We start from the raw sequence: 19,107 nt of genomic DNA on the forward strand, positions 1-19,107 counted from the left end.
GCATTCTTGACAAGGTTCTAAGAATTAAAGAACTACCTAAATTGATTTTATTTATTCATTCATTTTGTTTTTATTGAGAATTCTTTTTAGAAAACTCTCAAAACATTAACCACAAAAACTATTAAACCTTGAAACTTAGCTAAGAAATGTAGCATTAGTCATATGAACACTTCGGGCACCCTTGGTTAAGTGAAATATTTTGTTCATTTTCTAAGAGAAAGCAACTAATACACATCCTCTACAGAGAACACACTTCTGCACATTTTAATCCACAAATACCATTTATTTGTTCTATTTAACATACTGCAGAAAAAATAGAAATTTGGAACATTCCATTTTTTACATTTTTCCATTGAAAACCTATTTTCATTTACACCAGGGGTATTCCAATTCTTCATATGACTGCACTAAAGTACTGACATTTTAAATGACACTCATAGTGCATAGTATTAGATACACAGATTAAATGCAAACGATCACAAACCTAATTATGGGAATTAATAGAAAAAGATTCTACAAAAAACACATATTTAAAAAAAAAGAAATGTTTATATATGTATTTGTCAGTCTTTTGTAAACTGTACTTTTTTATCTTATACACAATATGGCAACTCCATGAACAAGAGAACAATAGAAATGCTCCAAAATTAAGAAGAGAACAATATCTCTTTACAATAATTTACCTAAAATATTTTACTTTTCCTGTCAAAAGAGCAAATAAATTAAATTTAATTGGATTACTTCATTACAAAGCAAATTTTACACAAAGAACTGGTGAAATTAGGGGAATATTCTTATGTAACCAAGCTGTTTGTTTTTGGAGGTAGAAACTAAAGTGCAATAACTGAAATACATAAGTAACAGCTCTTTTTTTTTAAGACAAAAAGCCAGTTTTTCTCATTTTCTCAGACTTAAAGACCCCCTGTTTGGACATTTCTCATATATTCACTGCTTCCAACACCCCTGATTACACTATACAGCTTCATAAGCCCTCACTATGGTCTTGTGAGTCCAGCTATGCGCTTTAAAGCAGGAAAAGCAAAACACTGAAGAGTAATGAGTCTCCAGAAGCTGAGTTTGTGAAACGTGCAATAGACCAGCATTCAATTTATTACATCTGTCAAGGAATGTTATGATTTCAAAGTGTTATTGCTACACTTTGGAAGTGCATTCAGAGTTTACTGCGGAAATTTACAACGCAAGGAACACTTACGAAAAAATGAGGACTTTTAATTAAAAAAAGTTTATTGTCATTATAAAATGGCCTTTACATTATGAGTTTGGGAGTCTATGCATTACCTAAGATACTGGACACCAGAAGCAATACCCATGCTGCAAACTCTCATACAAATAAATACTGAAACAAACAAAATAACTGTTGATAAATTAATAAATAAAACACACACAAAGATTACACACAGTGGGAAAAAATGAATGAGCAAAAACACCCAATGAACTGGACACTGCTGATCGCCCTAAACAGGAGCTGCTGATCACACAGAACTGTATTATGTACATTAATCTATTTCTGACTGTCTTCATGTTAACAATGAAGAAGTAATGGCTTTAGTGCAGAGCACACACTTGTGCCCCATAATGAATAATATAGGTTTTTCTGAATGTTCTTTACCTTTTATGGAAGACTAAATAAATAAGCATTGCACAGTGACCGAACTAAAGAGAAGTAAGTCATGGAGTGTGTGCTGAACACTGTTCTATCGCCATGTGCTCACCATCGCTGAGAACAAGCTTTTCAAACCTCTGACTTGTAGAAAGCATCAGCCAAATACACATCAGAAAGGAAACGCTGTATATCTTGTGTACTGTATATATTATGGATATATTATATGTATATATATCTTATTCAGTCATATTTTTTGTCTACATACAATCATATGGTTACCACAACAAATGACAGATAAAAATGACAATCAAGAAAACCAAATCCTCTTGGATTTTTGGATTGAAGCCAGACACAACTTTGGATAACATTTTTTCAGTCCCTCCGTCAGCTGTGGAGAGACAGAGAGATAGTTGGGACGACGTTGTGTTTGTACTCACTAGCAATGAATGAAGTCTGTAAAAATGGCCGTGACAGAATTAACTGAACTGCCGCTCCACATTTACAGCAAGAGAAAAAGACAAGTGGAAAGAAGAGAAGACTGGAGCTGGTTCAGCCTGACACGAGGCAGCAGAGCCCAGAGAAACGCCTCTTCCTCTGCCTCACCAGCGGGTACGGAGTCAGATTAAGCAGACTGCTGTCATCTGCACACAGGGAACATATTACTGTAACAGGCTGTAACATCTCATAGTGCAGTTAGAAACACACGAAAAAAACCTAATTTCATTAAAGCAGGTTAAATGCAAATAGCCGCAGTTATGTGTAAATCTACTTTGACCTATTTTTACACACAAACTTAATATTTATCCTCATGCACCTGATTGCTCAGTCTAAAACTGATGCCAATTCAAAAACTTGTGACTTGGCAATTGTAGATAAGAAATGTGTGGAATAAAGCTCGTCACTGCTGAATAATCCAACAGTTAGAGTGCCATGAGTGACTGCAGGGATTTTAAATATGTCACCCTCAGTAGTCCATAATATCAAAAGATTCTGGGAATCTGGGGGAATGTTTTTATTTAAAGATCAAAGAGCAAAATATGACAACAAAAGGAAAAATATTAGAGCGAAAGCCCAGTAAACTCCCACAGTTAAAGTTTCTAAGTAAATGAGGGAAAAAAAAGAATATCAGCTTGAAAACTGGATCAACGGACGGGTTCAGTCCCCAACAAATATTCCATGCTCCTCTCCCAACTTTTGTGCAATGTTGATTGCAAAATATGAGGAAAAACACAACTGCTTTTGGTTTTGACTCGCATTTACATAGCTCCTCAACATTTTTTAGGTTCAGTGTAACGGAATAATTTGACCCACCTTGATTCTTCAATGGCAAAGGCATGGTCTCCCTGAGTTTGCTTAGCAGATTTCTCATCTCGCGCATGTCACTGGAAGGCGGATTTCAGTGCAAAACAGGCACAAAAACAAGCATGTCAGTGATGCAAGTAAAAAGTGACATCCTGTTACACCATGACACTTACATTCTTAAAGCGTCACTCAACCAAACATGACTAACACTATCAATGTTTACAAAATCAAACAGCTACTATACACTCTTAAAAATGTTACTATATTATTTTGGCATTTTAAGGTCATCCCTTAAATGGATTAGCATAACTTCATTATAAAGATCTTTAAAAAAATAAATAAATAAAGGTCCACTTTATAGTGAATAAGAACAACAACGACCAAAGTAAAATTCTATAATAAACTCCTTGAGCAAAATGATCATATACACTCCATTATATCCCGGTATGTGTCATGAAATTCAGTCGAGTAAATATGATGTTCTGGTTTTGGCGTCATTATTCAAAATCAAAACAGTGCCATTATCACTTGAATTAAAAATTAAGCCCTTGTCCTTACAGATCCTGGCTGGGCTTTAAGAGTAGAGAAAGAATGCACTGCAGAGTTGAGACTCCACCACAGCTTTTAGCAGTTTTCTGGTAGTGATCAGAATCTGCTTTGAACGATTTAAAGGCTGTTGGTACCTTTCTATATTCTCTATGTCTGTGCACACAAGCCAGGACTCCTGAGGGAAGTCAACAGGTGATGATGACCTGTCCTCCAGGATTGGGACATCTGAGCTCTCATCCACCCTGCAGTCTACATTCGGATCAGGACATGGCTCATTTCCTGCAGGGGACAAACACATTCCTTACAGTTCTACTTGAACTACTAATATATATATATATATATATATATATATATATATATATTCCTAACATAGGCAACCTATGTACATGTTTCAGATAAGGTAAACATGAAGAAGACCTATATACAGCTATCTATAAATAGCATTTTTGTCTGTCCCTCTCCAGAACGCGTTTAACATTTTATACTGTGCCAAATTCATGGAATCAACCATAAAATGTTCTTATTCTACATATAGCATTATATAGGGCATATAAAACATTCAATATTTTAGACTACATTAGATGTATGTAATCTAAATTATTATGTAGTGGGTCTACATATATAAGCCTTTAATCTTGTGTAGTTTAAACCCCTGGAGTTTATCTGTCCAATGTAACACATCAAGTAGCTCTATATTGTTTATTTCACATAGGACTGCATGTCTAGGGCTCTGTACATTCACACGGGTCTTTTACAGAGCGTCTTTGTGCAGTGTATGGTGTTAATACACTGCCATCTGCATAATATGAGTGGAACAGAGAGTTGAATGCAACACCTTCTCCGAGCCAGGCCTATTAATGCATTTTGAAGTCTTTGCTGACCCCTGCTGGATGCGAGCGGTAACTTCACCTTTCCTGTGGAGCTGCAGCACACCGAGCAAACACATGGACTTCAGCATTTCCGTGATGTACATCTCCAGGCAGCACTGCAGCTGGATGAAGAGCCTGCATATTTCTGGGTGGATTTCCCCATCCTCTGGCCTAGGCGTGGCACAATACACAGGAAACAGATAGTTGCATCAGTTGTACTAGCAGCAATCGCTTTCACACCAAAGGGTGCCATCATGAGAGGGTCACACCAACCTGAGAGTGTAAATAGGGACCCAATCACACAGTGCTTTTACCACACAGCCTACAGTTTATTCTCACATTGAATCCAGAGGGATTCTCACCCGGAGATGACGGTGAGGCTCTGGTAGGCTGTCTGAGCCACAGCACAGCCTTTAGTGCGAGTCTTGTGCATCTGTGCTCTCAGAGACGGACAGTCCACTGTGATCTCTCCAATGGAGATGACCTGCTCACGGTGCAGAGCTACTAGAGTGTTGAACTCCTGCACTGTCTGAGAATTGAGACACAGATATGAGTGGTAGTGAGGCATGGTCATCATCACTGAGATGCAATAATTAACTGAATAAATAAAAAAAGAGAGAATAAACAGAGATACAGTGATAAAAAAAATGGCCACATATTTCAGGTACATGAAGTAAACTACAGCAAACCATAAGAAACAAACCCTTTGTAAAGCATTTATTCTCCGAAGAAAAGATGCCGTAGAGGTACATTATTGTTCACTAAAGACACTAAAAACAGTGTAAAAACTGTGATTTTAAAGTCCTCTTGTGCTCTTTCTATTTTCCACACATTTTCTTTTCCAGGAGGAATATTTTAAAGCTTTTATTATAGAACGCTATAAAATAAAATAACACAATAAAAGTCCTGCAGGTGAAATCAACACTGCTTTGTATAATCAACACAAAAACCTACAGTCATTATAAAATACAGTAAAACAATGCTCCCTAACTAAAGATACTGAATCTGAACCCCTGAGGGTCCCACCACAGTGAGTTTTTCTGAGAGTGTACTGTAAAGTTGGGAAACACCATGTTTTTATATACGCTTGTTGCTCCTGGCTTTTTATTTATCAACAGGTAGCATTCAAGTCAATTTGTGTGGATTCAAACACATGTTTGCTATTAAATTTTAAAGGTAAAATAAGTTTTAAAAATGCTGTATTAAAATTAATAAAATATGTAACAACTCAAAAAAAAACGAGGACAATCAAAGTGGCTGGGGACTCCTTTTATCACAGAGGATCAAAACTGAATCATGGCACTTAGAAAATCCCCCTTCACTGCTCTCAGAACAGTACACTGTATTTCCACAGTGGTAAGTTTTGCAGGAGATAGGGCAAACAAAGGAGTTGATAATAAAAAAACAAAATGAACACAATATAAAATGTAACTCATCAGTCAGACACACACACACTCTCTCTCCCCGACACACACACAATTCTCTCTGTTATTTTATGCGACACGTTGGAGCACCTTACAGAGCAAAAGACTGAGAGCAATGACATGAAAGTGAGAAAGTATCTGCGGCGTGAATTCAAAGGGCGTCCCAGTCACGATATTTTATAAAAGCCGCTGTAATTCAGCTTAATAAAAAGCAACAGTTCAACATTCAGTCTGAGAGGACAGCAACCCTAATACAGACATTAACTGAGAACAAAACCGCGGTCGGTGAGGCGTTGTGTCAGCAGTCTATAGTTATGTATACGCTGTAGCGTTAGAGCTAATGACGGTTAGACCGTTGGTGCAGAAAAGACAACACGGCACATCAGCTGTGTGTGTGTGTGTGTGTGTGTGTGCGCGCGCGCGCGCGTGTGTGTGTGTGTGTGTGTGTATGAGTGTAAGTGAGAGATTGCGGAGGCCGCCTGCGCTTTATTAGACGCTTTATGGGGCGTCATGTAGTCTATAAGCAGTCAAAACAGTCATGAACCTGTCGTATACAGCAAATCAGGGCTAGTCCCCGTAGGCGAGGAAAACAAACACTGTTGTACTATAAAGCTGCATCAGCAGTGTATATATATACACACTCACACGTGTGTGTGTGTGTATCTGTGTGTGTCTACTCACGGTTCTGCAGTGGTCCACCGCACGCTGCGTCCTGCTCTCGCTGCTCTCGCGGCGCTCGTGCGCGGCTCTGCGCAGCGGGAAGAGGCGCTGCTTTCGCCCGTTCGGTGCCGAACACATGCATGCGCGTGCACGAGCCAAAACACCGCGGAGAGAAATGGGGGGAAAAATGAGACGCGGACAACGTCTTGAGGGCGACGTCCGCGGGCCTTTCTCTCTGCCCCTCTCCCTGTTTCACTCACTCTCGCCGTGTCTGTATCTCTCTCTGTCTCCTGTCGCTCTCTCTCGCTCTCTCTCTCTCCCGACGTTTCCACAGCAGGTCAAGCTGTCTGCATGTTCGTCCTCCTCCTCTCCGGCTCCACGAGTCACCTTCAGCCGCGCCGCTGAAGGCCGAGGAGGAGCACTGAGCGCCCCGTCAGGCTGCAGCAACTGCAGCTACACTCCCACTGCACAGCAGAGTACAGCACAGACGAGCACAGCACAACACAGCAGAATGCAGTCAAGAAGAGCACAGTCAAGTAGAGCGCAACTAAACAGAGTACTGAAGAGAAGGGCAGAACAGCACAGCCAAGCAGTAAACAGCAAGCCCTATGTTGTACCTTTGAGACTTAAACACTATCCTCATTCCTTTAAAAAAAAGGTGCTCTAAGTGCTCAGGGGCTCTAAGCTTATGACTCGGTTTAAAAGTCTTTTACTCAGTCAGATATGACATTTGCATTTCTTAGCTGCTTTGTAAACCTAAATATTGGGAAACAGAATCTTTGCAGCCAATTAATAGGTTCCAGTAATTTGGAAGCACAACTTAAAGAAGGCCGTTTCAGAAAATCACTCTTTGTAAGTACAATGTCAACTGCTTCTGTGAGGTTCTTATTACTGACTCCCCAAGACATGGTGTAATAGATCAAAAAAAAAAACCTCAGAGCAATTATGTTGTCAAAGAAGAAGGACAAAAAATGTCAATGTATGTTTTCTACTCTCTTGAATTGTGGATGTAAGAATAATTGCTGCAAATCAATTTTCTCTTGTAAGAAAATAACAGTGAACCGATAGTGCGCTGTTAAAGTTTCAATCTGTCACAGCACATTTGAATTATTATACATTTTCACAACCCGCAGTATATTGTATGCCTTTAATACAAATCACAGCAGTAATTAAATATTGAATGCAACGGTAACAGGAACTTCCAACATACTTTTTGGCAAAAGTTCAGAAACTAGATATGACTTACAAAACGCTGATGGATTGGTGCCTTTCTCTTTAAATCCATAATAATCATCTTCCATTTCCACAGTTGTTTAATCATATTGTTCCATTTGTGACAAAATCTTAGTTATAGTAAATATTTTGTTTCAAGTGTCCAGGCTGCTTTTATAAAAAGTAATAATAATAATTTAAAAAATATATGGGTTTCCTCCCATGGTCCAAAAACAAACATGTAGGTGGATTGGCTTCTCGAAAGCACCCTCTCCAGGGTGTGATCCCATCTTGAGGCCAGTGATTCTGATTAGGCTCCAGACCCCAGACCCACTGCGAACCTCAATTGGATAAGCAGTTACAGGCAATAGATTACACACATTTTTATTATATATATATATATATATACACATATACACACATATATACAGGGGTTGGACAATGAAACTGAAACACCTGTCATTTGAGTGTGGGAGGTTTCATGGCTAAATTGGACCAACCTAGTGTCCAATCTTCATTAATTGCACATTGCACCAGTAAGAGCAGAGTGTGAAGGTTCAATTAGCAGAGGGTAAGAGCACAGTTTTGCTCAAAATATTGCAATGCACACAACATTGTGGGTGATATACCAGAGTTCAAAAGAGGACAAATTGTTGGTGCACGTCTTGCTGGCGCCTCTGTGACCAAGACGGCCGGGCTGCTATAGCCAAACCTTTGGTCACTCATGCCAATGCCAAACGTCGGTTTCAATGGTGCAAGGAGCGCAAATCTTGGGCTGTGGACAATGTGAAACATGTATTGTTCTCTGATGAGTCCACCTTTACTGTTTTCCCCGCATCTGGGAGAGTTACGGTGTGGAAAAGCCCCACAGAAGCATACCACCCAGACTGTTGCATGCCCAGAGTGAAGCATGGGAGTGGCTCAGTGATGGTTTGGACTGCCATATCATGGCATTCCCTTGGCCCAGTACTTGTGCTAGATGGGCAAGTCACTGCCAAGGACTACCGAACCATTCTGGAGGACCATGTGCATCCAATGGTTCAAACATTGTGTCCTGAAGGCAGTGCTGTGTATCAGGACGACAATGCACCAATACACACAGCAAGACTGGTGAAAGATTGGTTTGATGAACATGAAAGTGAAGTTGAACATCTCCCATGGCCTGCACAGTCACCAGATCTAAATATTATTGAGCCACTTTGGGGTGTTTTGGAGGAGCGAGTCAGGAAATGTTTTCCTCCACCAGCATCACGTAGTGACCTGGCCACTATCCTGCAAGAAGAATGGCTTAAAATCCCTCTGACCACTGTGCAGGACTTGTATATGTCATTCCCAAGATGAATTGACGCTGTATTGGCCGCAAAAGGAGGCCCTACACCATATTAATAAATTTTGTGGTCTAAAACCAGGTGTTTCAGTGTCCAACCCACATATATAGGTAAAAGGTTGATTTACTTAGGCTGTTTTTCCAACATGGCAACTGAGTCACAAGCACCACTAAGTTTCATTAAAACATTATTTACTGTTTAAAAGAAATGATTTAACATTGTACTACAGTAGGTATGTTTTTTCATGCCCAATTGTAACAAAAAATTTTAAAACAGACAAAATTAAAATTAAAATATCAAAGCAACATTTGACTTTCAAACAAACACATTTCAAATAAAAGCACCTCATTAAAATGCTGGAATTTGGCCATCAGCCACTTGATTTTTAACAATTCCCTCTTTATCTTTTTTAATATAATTACATTCATAATTACCTTCATTAATATAGCATTTATAGAGGATGATAACATAGATGTCATTCATTTTCACCAAATGCTATAGCTTAAAAACCAGCACAAACCTTTCCCAAACACTTCTGCAAATACACATAAATAAAGACACACTCACACATAATGCTTCCACAGGAACATTTCCTTTGTTAAAATGAGCTAAAATTAGGCACTTCAAAAGAGAAAACGTCCAACAATTCTGCTTTGTGCATCTCACATTCAAAGGTGCGCAGTGGCCAGCAGCCTCCTTACATCAGAGAATAAGGAAATAAAAAAGGCCACATAAGATGATGAAAGCCAGCACCCAGTGAAAAGAATAGATAGAGACAATCACTACATCAGAGTCAAAAGGCCAGCCCCGCATGTCTCCCAGATCCAGTCCATCGAGTCCAAACGCTCCATGAGGAAGCTGCCAGCGGCCAGTAGAGGCCCCGTGTCTCTGGAACCCTGAAAAAACACAAAGTCAACCAAAGAATAAGCATTGTTAAACAGTGAAAAAAGGACACTACTTTAAAGAACAAAGCAGTAAGGAGCAAATTGGCAAACCCCATAAAATGCGGAAACGTTTCTGACAACTGGGCAGGGGCAATTTGGAATAGTTGATCTTCTGGAAAGTCTCCTTTCTTAAAAGATGCTCCTTAGGGAAACATGTTCTCGTGGTTTGATGAAGCTCTGAAACACAAAGTACATTTATTTGGTCAACAGAATGCAATTAGTAGGACCACAGTGTCATAGAGGTGAAGTCCCTGCTTCAAAAGTAGCTACAGAGCTCTTCCAGAGCCAATTAGCATTAACAATGACTGCACATTTTGGACAACTAAACACAGCACAATAACACAGTGAAAAAATTCCATTATAACATGTATAGTAATATCCGAAAGGGGGCTTTGAAAAGCACAAATGAGCCAGCCTGAAAATTAAGTTTCGCACTTCAAAAAATAACTTTTCAGTGCCCAAGCTAAAAGCAAACACTGCTGATGCCATTTATTTACACCATTCAGGAAATTGTAAAACAAGCTTACAAGCTACAATTTCAGCACTTACATCTACAAACCCCATTTCCAGAAATTTGGAACACTTGTTAATTCACTTGAACCTTTATTTAAGACAAAATACAGGTTTACAAATCTGCTTTTTTACTTCTACATCACAGAAGTAACAGATGTGGACTGCAGGTGGGCCAGTCAAGCAGACACACAGTCTACAATGCATAGAGAGATGTGGAGACGCAGAGAGTCTAGGTCTCTCTGAAAATACCAATAGTGCCTTCACAAATCTGCAGATCACACGTGCCATGGACACTGATGCACTTCTATGCCTTCACAGAAGCTGGCTTTTGCACTTTTCGTTGGTAACAGTCTGGATGGTGTTCTTCATCTTTGGCAAGTAGAACTCAATGTGTTTTTTTCCTAATAGCAAGCTGATGCGTGGATGTGTCTGACTACAGGACATATTTCCACTGTCTTTTGGTCCATCTCGGATGAAATTAGGCTGCGTTTCTGCACAAAATTTTTATACAGCTTCCACTTTGCATAATACAGTTTCAGGTTGCATTTCTTGATGCAGCGAAAGACTTAAGTGACAGTGTTTTCCAAAGTACTATGTCTATGTCCATCAGAAGCATGACACTTCCTCCAACAGTGCCACCTAAGGGGTTAATGGTCTCACACTTTCACTCTGAATATTTTTTACTGTATTACGAACGGTAGATGGTGAAAAAAAACCTAAATTCTTTAAAATATGGCACTGAACTTTTTTCTGTTCGAATGGACTGACAATATTTTTATTATTAAGTGATAAAATGACATTTTTCACCAACAGTCCTTGGTGAATGCTTCATTTATGCATTATATATTTACCGGTTTACAGTGTAATTGCTAAAAACTTATCACTGTTATTTTGCCCTGTCCCAGCTTTGGAGTGTGTTGCAGGAATGAATTTCAATTTTTTTTATATACACAAAACACAATTAAGTAATCTTATGCTTTGTCTTTTATGCAGTAAACATAACTTAAGAGGAAAAAATGTAATGAAAAAAACATTATTGAGAAAGTATAAAATAAATGTAATGGTGCATAAAAAATTAAATGAGTGTAAGGTGCAGTACACTTGTCCACAAAGACATCAGTGGTGTTTTGCTTGTGCTATGTTCAACAAGTCAGCAGTTGTAAACTTGAAGCCTGATTCAGTGCTCTCTCAGACACACATTAAGCCTAAGCCTGGACTAAAAAGAAATTTCAAAAGGTGTATCACTGGCCAGGCAATTTACCCCACACTGGACTTAATCCGTTTCTGGGAAGCCAACCCCTATTATACGTTCAGGTAATCCCAAAGCCAGTGGTATTGTAGAGGGAGAAAGTAGGCCATTAATTTGCTGAACTGACCTTGCTGGAAGAGGACGTGTGATATGAGGGTCCTGCAGAGGGGGCAGGGGGTGCTGTTGGGCCGGTTTTTCGCCACGGTCCTCAGACAAGGTTCACAGAACACATGACTGCAGGGCTGGCACATGTAGGGATTATAGTACACGTCCAAACACACCGCACAAGTGTAGCCTTCTTTTTCCTCATCATCACTGCTCGTCAGATTCCACTTCACACTCTGAATCACAGTAAACAAACAGTCAGCATTCAGGACTTTAATAGTGTGACTAAATTAAATGTTTTCCATGATACATCATGTTTATCTTCAACTGAAAAACATGGCTCCATTGTCTTCCCCAGCAATGAGCTTTCTATGTCACCCCCACTTGGAATTCAATGCCACTTATTCCCAGCCAAATTATCCTTAGTAAATAGAAGTTCTTTGTTAAGTCAGCAATGACTAACAATGTGTTTATAAGCCATGTCAGAGAAACAAAATGCAACACAATAAATAACATTCATAACAGTTGCCAGTGCCTGATCAACACTGAATATTATTCTTAACACTTCAGTTTTAATGTGTTAATATTGCAGCAACTGCGGATACAATTTCACACAGGCTCAGTCTGATCACAGGAAGGATTGTTTGTATTTTAAAAAATTTAAATTAGCAAAAACATCTTGTCTACCATGATCACTGTCAAATAACAAGCTGTATGAGACAGTGTGTCCTAATTTGCAACTTTAAATGTGCATGCTGTCTGATACTAGCCTGACACACAGTTCACAGGCCTGTCACAGTAATTAAATAATCACCTCATCACAGTTATTTCAGCTGACTGCTGTTATTTTCCACAGTTAACTTCCGCAATGTTTTTAGTACACATGCATCTGTTGTGTTGACGGAAATATATGTAAATTCTAGAAAGGAAACTCATTTATTGAGACACATGTAGGGTCTTAAAAAAACAAAATCTCTTACTTCTAATATAACACTTCTGCGTCTGTTGTCATTAGGGAGTTTCTAATGAAGCTAGAAAGCTAATTGTACATTCATAGTTGTATACAATAACAAACAAAAAATAAAAACACTATTCACTTGTTATTTGTCATTATTTATATGGGGAATTAATTATCAGCTAAAATAAAATGTCAGTGCAAGTTATATGTATGCATTGTACTCTTTCAGTGGAACGTAACCAATAAAGAATCTTTTTGCTTGCCCTCATGGCCAAGTCTAAGTGGTTAACCTGTTCTCACTACCTGTTTGTTGAGCAGTCTATTAATCTCTTCATATTAAATAAGATACTGTACTATCTTTCTTGAGCCAATACCACATACTTTTAATGTTCAACATCTCAATGACATTTTGTGTGTCCTCTAAACCTATTAGCTAGCAATATTAACAATGGCAGCAATGTCTGTGAGCCATGTCCGTCTAACATGGAAAATTATGTTCACAATATTGCCAACATTACCTCTTCTATATCTACTTTTGGTCTGGACTGTTCATATTGTGTGCACTAAGAAGTTGTGATTAAGAACTATGTCATCACACAAGTGGTGATCAAATTAACTATGAATATTGTCTGTATATATTGCAATGCACACATTATTTACACTGCTGCCCAGTGAACAATGTCAAGCAACTTTTACATCAATTTGTAACACTCCATGTAGAAACTGTCTGATCTATGGCAGATTATAAGATCTGAAAAGTAAGGTCTGAAAGTAATGGATTAATTCTCACCTGTATCTTTTCCTCAAGCTGACTCTGAATCCATCGCTCTTTCTTTCTTTGTTTCCTCCTCAAGCTCTTTAAGCGATTCTTCTCCCTCTTGGTCAGCTTCTGAGCAATGCTGGAGGAGGTATTGTGCACCATTTCTTCTATCAACCCAGGGCTGATATCCTCTTGCTCTTGTTCTAATCCAGTGTCCAGAGAAGGTCCTCCCTGTACTGTGAAGTAAGCAAGATTTCCCTCGGTATTCTCTTGATAACCTGACGGTTCTGGAGACATTTGTATTTCATTGTCTTCGGGACCTTCGTTTTCTTCAGCTGACCTTAAGCGTTCTGCTTCTTGGCCTGAGTCCACAACAGCCACCCTTTCATTCACATCGTCATGTATGGGAAATACATGAAGCAAATGAGGGTTGCTAGTACCAGGAGAGTCTGAACGTGTCGCCGGTGTCTGCATACTCTGAAGTTCAGTCTTAAAGTTTAGCGTCTGCGTGACTTGAAGCAGATCCTGGTTGAGGTTTGGAATTGACTCCAATTCACCTCTAGCCTCTGGTTCTTCTAGCTTGTTCTGTGTCCCCAGTAACCCTACTGGACTCTCTAACCTATCTGTGCATCTTCTGGCTCTGCCTGGTCTGCTCATGTGAACAGAATACTTTACAGCCTTATCAACACGGCTTTTACCAAGGTGCACAACTGTGTCTTGTCCACAGGGACACTTAAGACAATTGGTGAAATTGAAACCCCCGAGACGAGCCCCACAATACTGACAGTTCAGCTTCCCAACAGTCCAGTGGACCTGTGAAAAAATTATGATAATTTTTCTTTAGAAAATGCTTAAATTGGATGCATGAAAGCATTTTTGTGTTTATATTCATGCAAGAAATCTATTCATTTTCTCAGCAACTAAGGGAGCCAACAAACAAAGATATTGTAATTTATAACAACACATCTTAGGCATGTTAATGAAAATTACAAGTAGAGCTGCAACACTACAGGAGGCCTGTACCTGATTAACAATACTCAGGATCCAATCTGGCAGTTTATCAACATCTATATGCCACACACTGCATGTGGCCGTGAACTCTTTTGATGCCTGTGATGGAAAAAAAAAAGCATTATTTTCAGAATTTCTATGAAAATCACTGATCCATTCACCACGGACACGTCTAAAACAGAAAGCTCAGGGTAATGTCAGTAACCACCAGAATGTTGTTCTTTCATAAATGCCCTTTCATGCTAGACTTAACTTACATAAGGCAACTGAACTTTTAAGACCCTGAAATTCAAAATAAGTCAAAAAGGCCTAAAGGCATTTGCATGTTTTTTTAATCTAACAGGTAAAAAAGAGAATGGACCATTATTTAGCTAGAATAAAATAGTCTACGATGACAGATATTCACAAGTGATTCCTTAAGTGGACATAAATTATAATGAGGTCATTAAGTGTATTTATTAGATGTTTCTAGGATCTGATTTAAGTGACCACACACATGTTTATAGCTATGGTTTATGGTTAATAAAAATAAATAATATAAAACAAAACATGCAGGACTGATTATTCAGTGCTCCTAAGACAAAGAGGAACTTGATGCCTTCATTTACAATCACTAAAGACATACTGCTTTCAGCATTTAAGGCTACTTACCAAAATTAGGCATGTTGAGTCTGCAACATATCTTCTGCATTTTCTGCAACGAAGAACTGATGGTTCTTCTGCAATTTCCTCAGAGTTCAGTGCCCTGTCCTGTATCTGAAAATATTGGTTGGTTAGCTGATCAGAAGCTGATTTTTAGATGTTGTCATTCAACCTGGTTGTGTGCTGCAAAAAAAAGTACTGACTCCGTATTGTTGTGGTGATAGGACCTGGGATAATCCTGCCTACACCATTAGGAATTTGTTTACTGTCCCAATTATTTACCAGTTAAGTTTACAGGCTTATGCTTTTATATGTTTATAAAAAGTTGAAAAATTGTAAGAAAATTGAAAAGTTGTTTTTCCTTACATCTTCCTGCAGGTATATCACTGCGATGAAAGAGCCATGCTGGTGACATTAGGGTGAGTTTAAGAGATTAATGATGAGTGGAAATCACTTAATACCTGGGAAAGACTTAATAAGGCTAATTTACGCCACTGTGAAGTCACTGTTAAGTCACCAAACTTAACTTATTCTGAAGAGTGTGTGTGTCACTGAGTACATACACATCAGTCACAAAATTACAAACACTGTCCTGTTTTGGCTCTCACTATCTGACCATACAGTAGAGCGGTGCCATATCGTATCTTTAGCAATAATATTGTCATAGTTTTTAAAACAATAAAAAGAAATTGTGATAACAGTGATATTCTGACGTCTTTACGTAATGACGTCATGCAGTTACCCATAATATGGCATAAATTCTTTACCAGTCATTTATGCACAGCGAAGTACAGTGGAGAGTGGCTCTGAGGTGGAGGAATTTGCCCCAAAAAAGGGATGTGACTTCAATCGTTTGGAGGTGGTTTGTTACTAAACGTCAGATGTACAATAAACTAAAGGTATTATGTAAGAAACTAAAGAAGCCTGTAACAACAGAAGAGGAAACAACTAATCTGTTTCACTACCTGACTGGAAAATCAAAAATGCCGTGAGAAATGTTCAACAGCCAATGAGCTCTATCCCCAGGAGACTACTACACTGACGCAGCACAGCCACTATTCTGTATTTGTTTTGTTATTTACTGTGAAGATTTAAGATTACATTTGTATAATTGTTTACGTTTGCTGTTTATATGTATGCACTAAATTTTCTGAACTTTGGTTATGTGGCAGATTTCCATGCTACATTATTTATTTTATAAAAAATCTGAATCTTGGTAAGTTACTGTTGTTTACAAAATAAGCAAATGTTTACAGATTTTTGTATCGCTTCTTCTGTTGCATTTGTAGTAAAATAAAACTTAAATAAAATAATTTAATATATATATATATATATATATATATATAAATATGATACATTTTGTTGCAAAAATATGTTCTTGAAATAAATCAGTGTTTTTTAATACCAACAAGAATATTGTTGTTATAAAAAAAAATACCCTGAAATATCGTGACATTATTTTAGGGCCATATCACCCAAGCGTAGAAAGGAGGAGGTGGTCATAATTTTATATTTTATGGCTGACTGTTGTAAAAGGAAATTTATGAGCGCGAGTGAGTGAGTGAGTAATATGTATGAGTGAATCACAAGCAAATTCCATAAGATGTGTGCATCTACAAATACCTCTTATATTAGTAAGCATAATGATAACCATTTGGTTAAAAAACTCTTCTTTATTTGTGGCACTACATGCGCAGGACCTTCAGTTTTAGAGCTCTGACTTGGTAAGCTTCTGTAGGACAAAGGACTTCACAGCGAAGCATTCTGACTGTCTATGTTCACGTGTTAAGCTCTTTATCATGTAGAAAAGTTGGGAAATCTATGGAATTCTTAAGCTTTCCACCTCACCCAGAGCTAGATTAATTTGCATATGGTCTTGAATGCCTATTTCCTGCTCGTTTTTTTTCTGCGACGCATATCCTCTGCCAATAAATTAACTGCGTTCAAAAAGTTTTACCGAGCAACAAAATCCAAATCTGACTTACAAACACATATTCAATCACAGAAAACTACATTAGACTTTAAAACCCGACTCACGTTCGTCTAACTAGAGCAACACCACAGGGATTGAGGAAACCGACTGTAGAACGGCTTAATTTAAGTCAGTTAAAACAAAAAAGTTTCGGACTAGATTAAATTAACTCGGTTTTTCTTTTTTACTATATTGTGGGTTTCTACACAATTCTATTTACCACTGAAAGGCAGTCTTGTTCACCAAATACAGCGCTCGCAATAACTAATCACTGTAAACAGACAAAGTTAACTTCTTTTTCTTATCTCTGAAAAGAATCTTACACTTTTCTGAGCTGTTTATATTACGTTAAACGTATGAAACAATGAGTATCTACCGCTTGAAATGAGGCCATAGCTGTGTGGTGTTCCTCCTCTCTCCTCGTCGACGCTGTCCGCTCCGCGTTAGCAAAGGCGCTAAAAACAAACCGCACGCTGAGCCCTTTTTGTTGTTGTTGGAGTTCTATGCCTGGATAAGGAGGCCGCAGAGGGTCATGCGCGCAAAATTTAAAACGCAAAAAATAAATCCACTGCACTTTGGAGACCAAAGGATAGTTTGCGATTATGAGTGTCCCAAAAATCACAATATTTTAAATTTCCTAAAATGGATGTAACCATTCAAATCAATTGTATTAAAATTAATTTAATAAAATACGTCTATAAATGCTGACAAAGTAAAAAAAAATGTTTTAAATAATAAATTGTTTGTGATGTTTGTTCTACTGTTGTGTGAGAAGTTAAGATTTGGATTGTTTTCTGAGATGACAAGCTGTATGTCCTCATGGGATACTGGACCATAGGCCATACTTTTGAAAACTGGAGGTAGTGTGGTTGGGGTAAAACCACAAAGCAGATATCCTCATTTAGCCAGATAATTTAAATCAAGCCGAATAGGAAAAGAGTTGAGAACATTTCATACAATCCTCATCTTTGGGCCTAATGTATCTGGCTAATTAGGAAAAATCTTGTTTTGTGGTATATATTTTATCTATGCTAAGCAGTTTGGCTTTATTTCAGTCAGCATAAAAAGCTGGTAAAGGAAATGTATAAATAGCTGGGCTACTTTAATTATGATTATATATATACACACTTCAGGCTGAGGGACATCCTATATATGTGTTTATCATTAGTCTATTCATGGCATTCCATTTATTTTCTACTTCTTTAGGTTATTAATGTTCAGATTAGTATTTTTCTTTGTATATTTATGCTTATGATTGTAGGTACAGCAGGTGGCAGCACAGCAGTTGCATGGTCCAGGTTGGTAAATGCCGCTGGCCATAGTACTTAGTGGGAATGGTCATATATCCAAGTTATTTCAAAGCTACAAAATTACTCCCTGGCTGCCTTCTTAGTCTCGACCCACATTCCACATACATATCTGTGTAAAACTGATGATATAATCTTCACAGAAAAGCAAGAAATCAACATGTGGAAGCTGCACAGGAGGCTAAGGTCACCATGCCTTCTGCTAATCATAGACAAGAGTAATATAAATCCCCTCAGCACTTGGCTGTGGAACAGTGGAATTGTGTTCTCTGGTGTGACAAATGTTGGAACAGAGATATGTTTACAGCTGTGTAACACTTTGTAAAAGTTTGGGAAATGATCATACTAATTGCAAGACACACATGTGCTGCAAATGCCAGTCAGACACACAGACTCTGCAACTTTGAAGACAGTCGTAGATTAGCTAGGGCTCAGAGAAAGTGCAATGTTCCTACACAGAGCTGATGTATGAGAGTTTAAGGTTGCATTTCATAATACAGACAACTGTACTAAGTGACAACAGTTTTCCAAAGTACTCCCAAGTATCATGACTTTTTTTATGCAATGCCAGTTGAGGGCTCGAAGGTCACACACATTAGCAGTGCTTTACAGTTTTGCTCTATAAAGACTGTGAAGTCTCTGGATTTCCTGAATCTTTCCACAATATTACGTACAGTA

General features: G+C 38.3%; 1 protein-coding gene across 3 annotated transcripts; it reads right to left on the reverse strand.

Moving 5' to 3' along the window:
• Positions 1-276: 276 nt before the first annotated feature.
• rgs7bpb (regulator of G protein signaling 7 binding protein b) lies at positions 277-17,631 on the reverse strand. Of its 3 annotated transcripts, XR_010795483.1 has the most exons (8): positions 17,499-17,631; positions 15,160-15,264; positions 14,521-14,607; positions 13,528-14,310; positions 11,802-12,015; positions 9,964-10,089; positions 7,675-9,864; positions 6,563-6,892 (listed from the first exon to the last, which is right to left on the reverse strand). XR_010795483.1 is itself a non-coding variant. In XM_066645640.1 (7 exons), exons 2-7 carry the CDS (start codon positions 6,564-6,566, stop codon positions 2,174-2,176), a joined length of 723 nt encoding a protein of 240 aa, XP_066501737.1. In that variant the 5' UTR covers positions 6,567-6,892; positions 7,675-9,673; the 3' UTR covers positions 277-2,173. The 3 variants fall into 3 exon arrangements, 2 of the variants coding, with proteins under 2 accessions (XP_066501737.1, XP_066501738.1); XM_066645640.1 differs by lacking the exons at positions 9,964-10,089; positions 11,802-12,015; positions 13,528-14,310; ... (1 more) ...; positions 15,160-15,264; positions 17,499-17,631 and adding exons at positions 277-2,265; positions 2,936-3,006; positions 3,610-3,754; positions 4,385-4,515; positions 4,707-4,873 and having other exon boundaries at positions 6,450-6,892; positions 7,675-9,673; XM_066645641.1 differs by lacking the exons at positions 7,675-9,864; positions 9,964-10,089; positions 11,802-12,015; ... (2 more) ...; positions 15,160-15,264; positions 17,499-17,631 and adding exons at positions 277-2,265; positions 2,936-3,006; positions 3,610-3,754; positions 4,385-4,515; positions 4,707-4,873 and having other exon boundaries at positions 6,450-7,055.
• Between the last annotated feature and the right edge of the window lie 1,476 nt (positions 17,632-19,107).

Source organism: Hoplias malabaricus, chromosome 15 (genome assembly GCF_029633855.1).
Source record: "Hoplias malabaricus isolate fHopMal1 chromosome 15, fHopMal1.hap1, whole genome shotgun sequence".
In the NCBI taxonomy this organism is placed as follows: domain Eukaryota; kingdom Metazoa; phylum Chordata; class Actinopteri; order Characiformes; family Erythrinidae; genus Hoplias; species Hoplias malabaricus.